The 13,437-nt window shown below is 76.0% G+C and overlaps 3 protein-coding genes across 3 annotated transcripts in view; 1 reads left to right on the top strand and 2 right to left on the bottom strand.

The window, feature by feature from the left end:
* AURANDRAFT_62847 (hypothetical protein) overlaps window positions 1-1,510 on the bottom strand; it is a gene marked incomplete at both ends in the record, with an annotated part of 3,070 nt that extends 1,560 nt beyond the window's left edge. Inside the window, 2 exons of the mRNA XM_009036795.1 lie at window positions 70-394; window positions 606-1,510. Coding sequence (XP_009035043.1) covers window positions 70-394; window positions 606-1,510 — 1,230 coding nt within the window. The remainder of the gene's footprint in view (window positions 1-69; window positions 395-605) is intronic.
* Window positions 1,511-2,446: 936 nt separating this feature from the next.
* On the bottom strand, window positions 2,447-2,814 carry AURANDRAFT_22764 (hypothetical protein; the record flags this gene model as incomplete). The annotated part of the gene is made up of 2 exons (XM_009036794.1): window positions 2,447-2,574; window positions 2,628-2,814. Coding segments are annotated over 2 exons (315 nt in total), but the record flags the coding sequence as incomplete, so codon positions are not given.
* A 602-nt stretch (window positions 2,815-3,416) lies between these two features.
* Window positions 3,417-3,980, top strand: AURANDRAFT_62846 (hypothetical protein; the record flags this gene model as incomplete). The annotated part of the gene is made up of 1 exon (XM_009036849.1): window positions 3,417-3,980. The coding sequence occupies one exon, from the start codon at window positions 3,417-3,419 to the stop codon at window positions 3,978-3,980; it is 564 nt and encodes a 187-aa protein (XP_009035097.1).
* Between the last annotated feature and the right edge of the window lie 9,457 nt (window positions 3,981-13,437).

The following is a 13,437-nucleotide window of genomic DNA, read 5'->3' as shown; positions in this document are numbered from 1 at the left end:
CGGCGGTTTCGCCGGCGCCGCCGCGAGCGCCGGCGCCGCGCGGCGGCCGCGGCCGCCGTCGTCGAGGACCGCGCCCTCGGCGGTCCGCGCGAGCGCGTGCGCCGCGGCGTTGTAGACCGCGCCGCCGCCGTTGGCGAAGACGAGGTAGGAGTGGCAGCGGCCCTCCGTGACCTTGCGCAGCGTCGCCAGGCCCGCCGCGGCGAGGCGGTCGACGGCGCGCTCGACGGCCTTGGCGGAGCCGTGGCCCAACGCCTTGGCGACGCTCGGGATCGTGCACCCGCGCGCGCCCGACGCGGCGACGAGCTCGTGGACGAGCGTCGGGGCGCCGCGGTCGGCCCGCGGCGGCGCCGCCGGGCCGGCGGCCGCGGCCGCCTCGCGGCTCGCGCCGACGCACCTGTGTGGAATTCAACGACTGGTTTGGGGGGTCCCCACCAAACTTGAGAACTCTCTATCTCGGTCAAGTCGACGTCGATTTGGCTGATTTTTGGACGAATCGATTGCTCTCGTCGAGTTCTCGAAGCACATCCGAAGAGCTTGCGTCGAAACTGTCGCATATACGCACATTGAAGTCGGGTTGAAGATTTGATTTGCTCGCGCCGACGCACCAGAGCTCGCGCGGCGCGCCGTCGCCGCGCGACACGTTGCCCACGAAGAAGCAGAGCGGGAAGCCGAAGAGGCGGTTCGCGCGCTTGCAGTGCTCCAGCGCCGCCGCCGTCTTGCAGGCGCCCAAATCCGGCGTCGCGCCCGGCACGCGCGCCTGCACGCGCGCGACCGCGCCGCCGTCCTTGAGCCGCGCCCACGCGTCGCAGAACGCGACGGCGCCGCCCGCGCCCCCGCGGCAGGCGTCCGCGCCGGGGTCGAAGGTGGCGATGGACGCGTGGGCGTCGCCGAGCGCCGCGTGCTCTAGAACGACGTCGACGAGCGCGCGCTTCCACGCCTCGGCGCCGCCGGCCTCGCACGCGTGCTCGAAGCGCGCGAGGCGCAGCAGGTTCGCCGTGACCTTGGACGTCTTATTCGCCGTGACGTCCGTGCGCGTGCGGAGGCGCTTGCTCGCGAGGCCGTCGAGGCAGAGCTTGTCGAGCGCCTGCGACTCCGCGGCCGCGCCGCGGCCGCGCTTCGACTGGTCCTCGCGCGCGCGCAGGCGCTGCTGGAGCTCGCTCAGGCTGCAGCCGGCGCGGCCCGCGCGGCCGAGCTCCTCGAGCGCCGCGAGCTCCGCGCCGTCGACGACGCCGCGCTCGGGCACGCCGAGGCACCGGAGCCGCTCCGCCTCGGACGCGACGACGACGTCGCCGGCGACGGCCGCGCGCGCGCCGCGCGCGCCGGACTCGAGGACGCGGGCGACGGCGCGCCGCTGGGGCGCGAGGGCCGGGGCGTCGAGGCCCACGGCCGACAGCAGGGCGCCCAGGGCGACGCCGCCGGGGCCCTGGAGCGCCGCGTGCTCGATGGTGAAATCGACCCACTCGTGGGCCGTGCGCGGCGGCTCCGGGGCGCCGAGCAGGGCGTGGTTCATGGCGGCGCGATGCGTACGCGTGTGTGTTAGTGTTCTCGGCTCAGTGCGGGCGCGGCGCGAGTGCGGGCAAGGCCATCGGGCGCGGCGCGCGTCGTCGCAGTCGGCGGAGCAGCTCGTCGAGCTGCTCGATCGGCCCGATTTCATTGAAGTCCGCGATGGCTCGACACCGACTGCAAACGCTCGCGGCCGCCGCCCTGCTGGCGTTCGCCAGCGGCTACGCGCCGGTCTCCATGGGCTTGAACCTGCGACGAGGCCCGCTGCGCACGCGCGCGCCGGCCGCGGCCCCGCTGCGCGCGCCGACGCCGGCCGCCGCGCCTTCGCCGACGAAGAAGCGCGTGCGCCTGCGCCGCGCCGCCGCGCGCGTCGGCGCCGCCGCGGGGGCGCTGCTCGCCGCGACGCCGAAGGCCCTCGCCGCGGGCGGGGCGCTCGTGTCGCCGGCCGTCGTCGAAGCCGCCGCGGCGGTCCGCGCGGCCGTGCAGCCCGGGTCCATCCAGGACCGCATCGTCACGGACCACATCACCCTGCTGACGACCGTGCTCCGCGAGGCGCAGGTCGCCAAGTTCAAGGCCATGCGCAACCTCCTCGGCGGCGGCGCTCTATTCGCGCTCGTCTTCGGCGTCTTCATCCGCATCTCGACGAAGCGGTCGGAACGGCTGCTCCGGGAGCGGGAGATCGAGATGTTCGGCGAGTACCGCGACGCGAGCACCATGGTCGCCGACGACGACGACGACGACGAGGACGACGACGAGGACGACGAGGACGACGGGAAGAAAAAGTAGGCGCCGGGGCCGCGCGCTCTAGCCGCGCGCCGCGCGGAGACCGGTTAGAGCGCCTCTCGAGCGGCGGGCGGGGGCTGATGCCGGCCGAAGAAGCGGAGTCCGCGACTCTTACACGGCGCGGCCCGCCGGCCTCGCGCGCGGCGTCGGCGCGGCGCCGCTAGGTGCCGAGGGACCCGTAGCCGGGGATGCGTTCGATCTTGGCGAACTCCCACTCCTTGTTGCACAAGGGGCAGACGGACCGCGTCTTGAGCCAGCGCTGGATGCAGTCGAGGTGGAAGACCTGCGCTCGGGCGTCGGCGGCGGCGCGCGCGCGCGCGGGACGGAAGACACGTCGAGACCCGGCGGGCGCGCGTGGCCGCAGCAGCCGAAGGCGATGGACAGGCCGTTCTCGTTGTTCGGCGACGGGTTCGCCTGGTACTCGATGGACGGCTCGTTGAGCGAGTTCCGGCAGATGGCGCACGTGTCGGCGCAGATGTCCCAGCTCCACATGCACACCGCGTTCCACCTGCGCGTCGCGGTGCGCCTCGCCGGGCGCGCGCCGCGGGGCGCGGGGCGCCGGGGGCGCGCTTCTTGATCTCGAAGCGCGGCGGCGGCGGCGCGTCCTTGTTCGGCGCGGGCTCGTCGACCTCCATGGTCGCGCTCGTCCTAGAGGTTCCGGGGGTGGGCGCGCGAGCGCCGGCGGTCGCGAAGGCGGGGACCGCGCCGCGGGACCGCGCGGCGGGCGCAGGGGCGCGGCGAAGGCCTGCTCGAGTCGCGAGGCCCAGCAGGGTTTCGAACGAGACGAGGCCGTCGAGACCGCGAGCGCGCGCCTCGCCCGGGGTCGGTGCGCGAGCGCTGGCGAACGCGGGACGCGGGACCGTGCCGAGGGACCGCGCGGCGGCCTTGGGGCGCGGCGAAGGCTGCTCGAGTCGTTCGAAGGCGCGACCACCCTGGAGCCGCGAGGCGGTTCGAGACGCCGGCGAGACGCGGAGTGGTGCCAGCAGAAGTGCTCGCGCCGTCGCTGCGCGTGCGCGGGGGGAGCGCTCCACCGGGCCGCGCGGCGCGTCCGGACGCGCCCGCTCCCCTCGAGACGCGCGCCGTCCCACAAAACTGGTCGACCGCTCCTCGAAAACACAGCTCCAACCCCCATGTCCTTCCTCTGCTGCTGCTGCCGCAAGTCGAGCGAGGCGCCGGCCTTCGAGCTCGGCGTGCTCGACTACCCGCTCGTGCGCCTCGACCGCAACGGCGGCGACGTCAGCGTCGAGTCGTCGGCCACGGGCGACGCGCTCGGCGGGTCCGGCGTCGCGTACACGAGCACGGCGATCGAGCAGGACGCCGCGTACTGGGAGCTCCACGTCGAGGCCGCGGGGCCCTTCCGCGTCGGCGTCTGCCGCGAGCTCGGCGAGGCCCAGCTCGGCGGCGAGCTCGGCGACGGCCAGACCTCCTGGGCGCTCGACAGCGCGGCGGCCGGCGCCGTCGAGGGCGACGTCATCGGCGTCGCCTTCGGGCAGGCGGAGCTGCCGAACCTGAGCTTCTTCCTCAACGGCGAGCTGCTGGAGCACGGCATGGTGAACCGCATCCGCGGCGAGGTCTTCCCCGCCGCGAGCGTCACCGGCGGCGCGAAGCTCCGCTGCGTCTTCGACGAGGCCAACTTCGAGCACGCGCCGCCGCGGACCCACTCCGCGCTCCGCGTGACCCAGAACATCATCTAGGGGCCGCATTTAATAATTCGTCGCGGGGCACGCGTCAGTCGCTCTCGTTCCAGGACGCTTCGCTCTCGAAGTGGAACGCGATCGTGACGCCGCCGAAGTCCGCGAGCGCCTCGGGCGACGCGTCGTGGAGCCAGTTGGCCCCGGCGAGCGCGAAGCCCGCGCCGCGGTAGGCCGCGCACTCGCCGGTCTCGTCGCGGCCCGCGTAGCCGAGCGCGAGCTCCGTGAAGGGCGACTCCGCGTCGCGGAACGTGCCCTTGCCGAGCACCGAGTGGCCCGGCCGCGGCCGGTTCAGCGCCACGGCCTCGACGGCGCCCCGGCCCGGCTCGTCGTAGGCCTCCCAGGCCCGCGTCGCCGCGATCCACGCGCAGAGGCCCGCCGGCCGCGCGATCGCCGCGACGCGCTCCGCGCCGAAGGCGGCCATCTCGACGGCGACGGTCTTCGCCAGCGTCGCCATGACGTGCGTGGGCACGCTCGCCGCCCGCGGCGCCGCCTGGAAGATCATCGCGTTGTCCTGGCCCCGCCACAGCGCCGCGCGCGTCGTGCCGAGGTGCGCGGGGCCGTCGTCGCCGGCGAAGAGGTGGACGCTGTACGCGTAGACCTCCGGCCCGCCCTTGTCGCGCTGGGGCTCGCCGATGCGCGACACCTCGACGTGCGCGGCCTCGACGCGCGCCGCGAAGGCGCCGCCGAGCGCCGCGTCGCCGTCGACGGCGGCCAGGAAGGACGGGTCGTTTATGAATTTGCGCAGCGCCGCGTCGTCGCTGGCGGCGATGGCCGCGGACGTGAAGGAGAATTGGCGCCGCGGGACGCGGCGCGCGAGGCGCCGCGTCGCCGAGAGGAGGCGCATCGCGGCCATAGCCACCCGACCTGGGCTAAAGTTTCGGCAGCATTGATGTGTCGTTGGAGCCGGCACAGGGTGGGGCACCAGCCCGGCCGCGGGGCAGCCCGCGCGCCGGGTCGTCGTCGCCGAGCATGAGCGCCGACGTCGAGGTCGACGAGCCGGCGGGCGTCTTCGCGCAGACGTTCCTGCTGCTGCCCGGCGGCGACGCGGGGAGCGGCGGCGGCGGCGGCCGCGTCTTCGACGCCGGCGAGGCGTCCCTGGGCCGCGTCGCCGAGGCCATGCTCGCCGGCGCGGCGCCGGGCGTCGGCGAGGGCGCCGGCGGCGTCGGCGACCCCGTCGTCGCCGCCGTGCACGACGGCGTGCCCGCGCTCTTCGCGGTCGTCGGCAGCACGGACTCGGGGAAGCGCGAGGCGTTCTGCGGCGGAACGGGCGGCCGGGGCCTGCGCGGCGGCGGCGGCGGCGGCGACGGCGGGCTCTGCGGCTTCGTCGCCGAGGCCGTCTTCGCCGCCGCGAAGTCCCGGGACGCGCGCGGCGGGGCCGCGAAGGCCGGAGCCCGCGCCGGAACCGACGTGTCTCGCGGCCGCTTCGGACGCGCGCGCGCTCGGCCGCGGGTTCTGTTGCGGACGAGTCGGCTTTCGCGCGTCGCGCGCGGAACACCGAGCGCCCCAATTCCCGCGCGCAGGTCGCCGTGACGCTCCGCTGCGTCGAGTTCTACGACGACGTCGCGTGCGACCTCTTGTCGCCGTCGCCGGGCGAGCGCGCGGCGTCGCGCGGCGGCGGCGAGGCGCCGCCCGTCGTCGTCGACCGGGACGCGCGCGCCGGGCCCGTGGTGTTGGGCGCGGCCGCGCCGCGCGTGCACTCGGCCGACGACGCGCGGCGGCTCCTCCGCGAGGCGCGGGGCCGCCGCGACGCGTACGCGGACGCGGCGGCCGCGCGGGCCTGCGGCGCCTGCTACGTCGAGCTGGAGATCCACCACCTCGCGCGGCCGCCGGGCGGCGGCGCGCCGGGCGCGGCGCCGGCCGCGCGCGCGCCGTACCTCACGGACGACGAGGCGCGCGGCGGCTGGGCCCGGCACTGCGCGAGCCGCGTCGTCTTGGTCGAGTGGCCCGGGCTCGAGAAGCTCGCCGTGCCGCGGGACGCCCTCGTGCTCGGCGAGGGCAGCCACCGCCACCGCACACTCCTCGCGTTCCAGGCGTGCCTCGACGACCTCGCGCGGCCGTGCCTCTCCCGGCGCGGCGCGCCCTTCCACGCGTCCCAGCTCACGGAGCTCCTCGCCGAGGCCTGGGGCGGCAACGCGACGCTGGCCTGCCTCGCCTGCGTCGGCGCCGGCGACGCACCGCCGGTCAAAAAGGCCGCGCTCGACGCGTGCGCGGCGCTCGGCGCGTGCCGCCAGTTCCCCGTGGCCCGGCGCGCGACGCACGTCGGCGGCCTCGACGCCGCGCGGCGCACGATGCGGGCCGTCCTCGAGGCCGCCGCACGCGACGCGCGGCGCGAGGCCGCAAAGCTCCGCCGCGCGCGGCGCGGCGAGAACGCGCCGGGCGACTCCGACGACGACGAGGCCTACGGCCACGCGCTCCGGGAGCGCCTCGGCGCCCTCGAGCGCGCCCTCGCCTCCTCCCAGGAGACGGCAGCTACCGCGCGCGAGGACAGCGTCAAGGTCTACAAGGTTTTGGAGCTCTTCAAGGCGAAATACACCGCGCTCGCGGACCACAAGGCGAAGCTCGCCAAGGACCTCATCGTCGCGGAGCAGGCGAAGCTCGAGGTCGCGCGGGCCCTCGTCGACGCCAAGCTCCGGGCGAGCGACGTCGACGAGGCGAAGGCGCGCGACGCCTTCGGCTGTGTGGAATCCAACCACTGGTTTGGGTGGTCCTGACCAAACTTCAGAATTCTCGAGCTCGATCAAATCGAAGTCGATTCGGCTGATTTTTGGACGAATCGATTGCTCTCGTCGAGTTGTCGAAGCACAGCCGAAGAGCTTGCGTCGAAACTGTCGCATATGCGCACATTGAAGTCGGGTTGAAGATTTAAATTCCACACAGGCCTTCGGCCGCGAGTCCGAGGTGCTCGCGGCCAAGGACGAGGCCGCGGAGCTCGGCGTGCGCTGCGAGGAGCTGCAGGTCGCCGAGGAGCGGGCGCGGGCGCGCGGCGCCGAGCTCGAGGGCGAGCTGCGGGCCGCGCGCACCGCGGGCGAGCGGCTCCGCGCGGACGGCGACGCGCTCCGCGAGGCGCGCGACGCGTCCGAGGGCCGCCGCGTCTTAGAAGAGGCCAAGAACGTGGAGCTCAGCGGCGAGCTGCTCTCGCTCGTCGCCCAGCGCGACGCCCTGCGGAGCCGCCTCGACGACCTCGAGCGCCTGGGCCGCAAGTCGACGGAGGCGCGCGTCGAGGCCGAGACCGCGTCCGCCGACTACAGCTCGAAGAACGACGAGCTCGCCAAGTCGCTGCTGGAGACGCGCTTCGAGGTCGGCGAGCTCCAGGGCAAGTACGCCCGCGCCGAGGCGGCCCTGGAGCACGCGCGGGCCGGCGCCGAGCGCGCGCTGCTCGACCGCGACGGCCTGTGCCGAAACCAACCACTGGTTTGGGGGGTCCCCACCAAACTTGAGAATTCTCTAGCTCGGTCAAATCAAAGTCGATTCGGCTGATTTTTGGACGGATCGATCGCTCTCGTCGAGTTCTCGAAGCACAGTGAAAGAGTCTGGTCCAAATCGTTCGAATACGCTCACATTGAAGTCGGGTTGAAGATTTGGTTTCGGCACAGGCGACGGCGCGCACGCGGAAACACTGCGCCAGCGGGACGCGGAGCTCGCCGAGAGCCGGCGCTTGATGGACGAGGGTTTGGCCGCGCTGCGGACCATGCGCGACGACGAGGGCCGGGCGGCGACGAAGGCCCGCGGCGAGACGCGCGCCGCGGAGCGCCGGTGCCGCGACCTCGAGTTGAGGCTCGCGCGCGCGGGCGACGACGCGAAAACGGCCGGCGCCGCGGCCGCGGCGGCCGGCGAGCGCCTCGCCGCCCTCGAGGCCGCCTACCGCGCGCGGCTCGACGGCGACCTCGCCGACGCGCTCCGGGGCCGCGACGCGCGGACGGCCCTCGAGGCGGACGTCGCCGCGTTCCTCGGCGACGACGCGGCGTCGAGGGCGCACTACGAGGCCCTCGCGGCGTCCTTCCGCGACAAGGAGGCGCAGCTGATTTCGGACCTCGAGGCGTCGCGGGCCGCGGAGCAGCGCGCGACGCTCCGCCTGCGGCGGTCCGTCGACGCGTGCGTCGCGCTCCGCGACGCGCTCCGCGACCACGCGCCGGACGCGGCCGACGCGGTCGGCGTCGGGGACCTCGGGGCGCTGGAGCGCGGCGACCTCGACGACGTGGACGCGGCGGCGGCGGCGGCCGTCGCCGCGGACCGCGCGCGGCTGCTCCGGCGCCTCGAGGACGCGCGCGCGGCCGGCGCCGCGGACGGGTCGCGCGCGGCGGCGGCGATCCGCGAGCTCGAGCGCGCGCTCGCGGCGGAGCGCGCGGCCCACTCTTCGCTCCGCGAGGACCTCGCGGCGCGGCGCGCCGCGGGCGACGCGGCGGAGCGGGGGCGCGCGGCGGCCTGGGACCAGCGCGAGGCGCGGCTCGCCGTCGAGGCCGCCGCGCGCGAGGCGGACCTGAATTCGGCCGCCGCGGCGCGCGAGGCGGCGCTCGCCGACGCCGCGGACGCGCGCGCGGCGGCGCTCGCCGCGCTCGGCGACCGCGCGGCGGCCGAGGCCGCCGTCGAGGCGACGCGGTTCCGCGACGACGCGGGCCGGTGGCGCGCCGAGGCGGCCGCGTCGCGCGCGGACCGCGAGCGCGCGGACCGCGACCGCGCGGCCTCCGACGCGCGGCTCGCGGCGGCCCGCGAGGGCGACGGCGCGGCGCTCGCGAAGATCGAGGCGCTCCAGCGGCGCCTCGTCGACGACCTGGAGCGCGCGCGCGCCGCGCCCGCGGCCGAGGCGCCCGCGCCGCCGCGGAACCCGCCGACGCCGCCCGAGGCCGCGGACCGGCGCGCGGCGGCGGAGCGCGCGCGCGCGGCGGAGGAGCGCGCGCGCGCGGCGGCGGCGGCCGACGATTCGGCGCGCCGCGACGAGAACCGGCGGCGCCTCGCGGCCGCGCGCGACGACGTCGCGCGGCTCCACCGCGACCTCGAGGCCGCGGCGCTCGCGCGGGACCGCGACGAGGACGCCGCGGCCGCGGACCTCGACAACGCGGCCAAGCTCGCCGTCGCCGAGGAGGCCGTCGGTCGGCTCCGGCGCCACCTCGAGGCCCTCGCCGCGGGGCCCGACGCCGCGGCGGCGCTCCTCGCGGACTCGGAGCGGCGCTGCGCGAGCCTCGCCTACAAGGCCGCGCGGCTCGAGGCCGAGCTCGACGCCTACCGCGATTACATGAAGAAGACGGTCCGCCGCTACCAGCGGAGCCTGAAGATCGGGCCCTCGCGGCGAAGGCCTAAGAGGTGTGTGTCGTCTCCCAGTCCCCGACGTTCGCGTCCCGCCTACCAGTCCCCGCCCCCGCGCGGCGCGTGGTCGCCGTAGGCCCGCCGCTTGACGGCGAACTTCGTGGTCCCGCGGTTCGGCAGGTGGGCCTCCCACTCGGACAGCGTGCCGCGCTCGAGGTCGCAGGGCCGCGGCGCCGCGCCGTCGCCGCAGAGCGGCGGCCGCTCCGCGGCGCGGGCGACGAGGGCGTCGAGGTCGGCGGCGGAGAGGAGCGCCGGCGCGAGGGCCATGGCGTAGGTCTCCTCGACGCAGGGGAGGCGGCCGCACTGCACGTCGGCGCCGGAGGGCCCCCGGCGGTGCGCGCGGCACGTGCGCAGGTTGAGCCGCCCGAGGGGCCCGCGGTCCTCGAGCAGCGCGAGCAACCGCGCGACGAGGGACGCCGGGAAGAAGGCGCCCTCGTGCTTGCACCGCAGCGACACGAGGCCCGGCGGCTCGAGGCCCCGAGCCGCGTACGCCTTCGCGACCGCGAGGTTCAGGTGGCCGTTGCGCGCCTCGGCGCCGAGGAGCGCGAGCCAGTCGCCGTCGGCGTCGCGCGCCGAGAAGGGCTTCGCGCCCGGCGGGTGCGCGAGGGGCAGCAGGGGCAGGCCGTGGCCCCAGTGCTCGCCGGCCGCTTTGAGCAGCGCCGCGTCCGCCAGCACGTTCGCGGAGCTCCCGTGGCGCCGCACGAAGGCGTCGAAGGGCGCGAACCACTCGAGGTCGCTCGACATGAAGACGACGTGGCTCGGGGCCGCGCCCGCGCGCGCCGCGAACGCAAAGTTCCGGAGGTGCGCGTGCAGCAGGCTGCCCTCGCCCGTCCGCGTGGGCACGCAGTCCGGGTTCAGCCGCGCGCGGGGCGGCAGGGCCGCCGCGAGCGCGTCGCGGCCCGCGGCCGTGCACCAGCCCCGGCGGCAGCCGCAGTCGACGTGCGCGACGAGCGCGCCGGCCGTGAAATTGAGCGCGTTCGCGGCGAGCGCGACGACGTGGGCCGCCGACTCCGTCGCCGCCAGGGAGACGAGGACGCCCCCGGCCGCCGCCGCGGGGAACGGCGCACCGCGCGCCGACGCCGCGCAGCAGCCCGCCGCCGTGTCGCGGGCGCAGGCGCGCGGGTCGGCGACGCGGACGCAGGTGTTGGACGACGCGTTCGAGAGGCGCGCGTGCCAGGCGAGCAGCGCCCGCGACGGCTCGTCGCAGACCGGCGACTCGCGGGCCCGGCACCGGGCGACGACGAGGAGCAGTATGGGCAGCCCATAGTTCGAGCGGGCCATGCCATGCGCTTTATTACCCGTTTCGTTGCACATCACTTGCACGTCAACTCTCCGTCGGGGCAGCCATGCGATGCTCTCGTTTGCGCTGCTCCTGACGCGGGCCGTCGCCGCCAACGACGAGCCCTTCGGCTCCGGCGTCGTCGTCGGCCGGCCGGCGGGCGCCGCGCGCTACTTCACCGTGGTCGACGCCGGGCGCCGGGGCCTCGACGCGCCCGGCGCGGTCTGGGTGCTGGGCCGCACGGGCGACTGGCCCGACGCCTTCCCGCACAGCGGCACGCGCATCTGGCTCGGCGCCTCGTCCCACAACCTCCTCGGCCCGCCGGCCGCGGACCTGCCCGTCGACGAGAACGCGAGCGCGAACCTCGGCGCGCTCGCGGGCCCCCGCGGCCTCGAGCTAGCCGGCGGCCTCGAGAACCTCCAGGTGCCCGAGGCCCGCCGGGGCATCCGCGTCTTCGAAGCGCCGACGAAGGCGGCGCTCCTCCGCGGCGCCTTCGCGACGTCGGCCACGATCCGCGGCGGCGCGCCGGGCTGCCTCGAGCGGCGGCGCGTGCCCCACAGGGCAGGAAAAGGGTGATTCAACGTCGCTTCAACGTGATTGTTCCGCGCGCGCGCGTTTCGGAAACAGCATCCACGCTTCGAGAGCGCTCCGAGGGATGATCGCTCGTCCCAAAATCAGCCGAAACGAGTGGAAAACGACCGAGATAGGAGCCTTTGAAGTTGGGAATTTCGCACCCTTTTCCTGCCCAGGTCCCGCACAAGATCGCGCCGGGCGTCTGCGAGTTCGACGGCCGCGTGTCCCTCGCGCGCAGGGCCGACGGCGACGTCTTCCTCTACGCCCGCGCGAACCTCCGCCAGAAGAACGGCGGCCGCTACGTCCAGGTCGCGCGGCGGCGCGGCGGCGGCGGCTGGCTCGGCTTCGCGCCGCTGCAGGTCGACGGCTACCCCTGGCAGCAGTGCTTCGACCGCAACGTCTACTTCGCCGCCGTCAACGCGAACCCCGCCGACACGTCGACGCTCCTCGCGCTCATGCCCGTCAACGACGGCGCGCGCGCCTTCGTCGGGCTGGCGCTCTCGTGCGACGGCGCGCGCTTCTCGGCGCTCCGGCCCGTCCTCGCGTCGACCATGGCGCCCTACGGCCGGTCCAGCGACCACCCCGCCGACGGCCTCCTCGAGGAGCCCAACGGCGACGTGTCCTTCTTCGTCCATCGCGACGTCCCCGGCATCGCGGAGCCCGAAACCGCGGCGACGCTCGTGCGCCTCTCCGTGCCCCGCGGCGACCTCGCCAACTACACGGCCCACGCGAAGCGGACGCTCAAGCGCCGGGGCTGGTGCGACGACGGCGGGGCCTGGCCGCCGCCCCGGCCGCCGGGGCCCGACTGGCTCTGGGGGCCCCAGGCGCGGCGGCGGCGGACCGCGCGCGCCTAAGATCGGGCCTCGAACCAGCGCGCACAAGGAGGGTCGGGTTAGCGGCGGAGTAACATGGCCCGCCGGCGGGCCGGAGACGGCGCGTTCGACCTCGCGGTCGCGCGCCGCGCGGCCGGGTCGTCGGGACTACCAAAAGAGAGGTTCGACGAAAGCAATGACGGAAGACGTCGGGAGGTGGTGGATTGATGCTAATTCGACGAGGTTCACCAGGCCGCGAGCCCGGCCATGCGCAGCGGGGGCGGCGAGCCCGAGGGCGAGCGCGCCACGGGCGGCAGCGGCGGCGAGCGGGGCAGCGGCGGCGAGCGCGCGCCCGCGCTCTCGGGCGACACCCGGCTCGACGGGGCCTCGGCGACCATGGGCGCGCGGGGCTTGGCGGGCAGGATGGGCCGGCCGCCCGCGCCGAGCGGCCGCGCCTCTCGCGCGGCGCTGTACTTGGGGCTGAAGCAGGGCAGGTCGAGCGTCGCGCCGGAGAGGCTGCGCGTGTGGCGGGGCGGCGACACCTGGCGCTGGTGGGCCTCGGCCTCCCGCTCCGCCGGGCGCGGCGAGTCCACGGGGCGGGGCAGGTTCGGGCGCAGGCGCACGTGGGCCCGCGCCTTGGACATGGCGAAGGACTCCATGCGCGGGGCGGCGGCGTGGTGCGTCGCCGACGGGCGGCGGCGGGGAGCGGCGCAGGTCTCCATGGCGCGCGCGACCCGGTCGATCCTTCTCGCACGGAACACGACGCGGACAGACGACGCCTCTCCCTGTTGCCAAGCGCTTGAATTTGGGGCTGCGTCCGTTCCAACGCATCGCAATCTTCAGGGTTCGCACGGTGAAGGCCTGGCGGCTGCACGATGCGCAGCCCCGCGGCATTCCTCCCGCGAAGCGATCCCTAGTCGAACGCGAAGCGTCGTTCATGGGCGCCGCGGCGTCGCTCGCCGAGCGGCACGTCGAGGCCGACATCTCCCTGGCCGACGCCAAGGCCCTCGTGCCGCCCGGCGCCTGGGACGACCGCTGGGACGGCCAGTTCGGCGCCGCCGCGGGCCGCGTGGACCGGCGCGTCGGGCTGGCCCTGCTCGCGCGGCGCCTCGAGCACCTCGGCGGCGCGCGCGACTGGGCGGCGGCGCCGTCGCCCGTCGGCGCGCAGGCGGCGGCGGCCGCCGCCGCGGTGCGCGACGTCGCGGCGCTCGCGCGGGCCGGCGGCGGCGCGGCGCTCCTCGCGTCCGCGCCGCCCCTCCGCGCGGCCTGCGCCGAGCTCGAGGCCGCCCTCCGGGACGCGAAGCTGCGCGACATCGAAGCCGCGGCCGCGCGGAGCATGGGGGAAGCGGTCGACGGCCTCGCGGGCGCGCGGCCGCCCGCGGCAAAGCCCGCCGCGAGCGGCGGCGACAACCTCTTCTTCGAGTGCCTGCTCGCCAACGGTGGAGCGGGACAGGGACGCCGCGCGCGCCGAACTCGCGGCCGAGCGGCGGCG

Source organism: Aureococcus anophagefferens, assembly GCF_000186865.1.
Source record: "Aureococcus anophagefferens unplaced genomic scaffold AURANscaffold_5, whole genome shotgun sequence".
Taxonomy (NCBI): Eukaryota; class Pelagophyceae; order Pelagomonadales; family Pelagomonadaceae; genus Aureococcus; species Aureococcus anophagefferens.
This window is presented reverse-complemented; position numbering and strand designations above follow the sequence as displayed.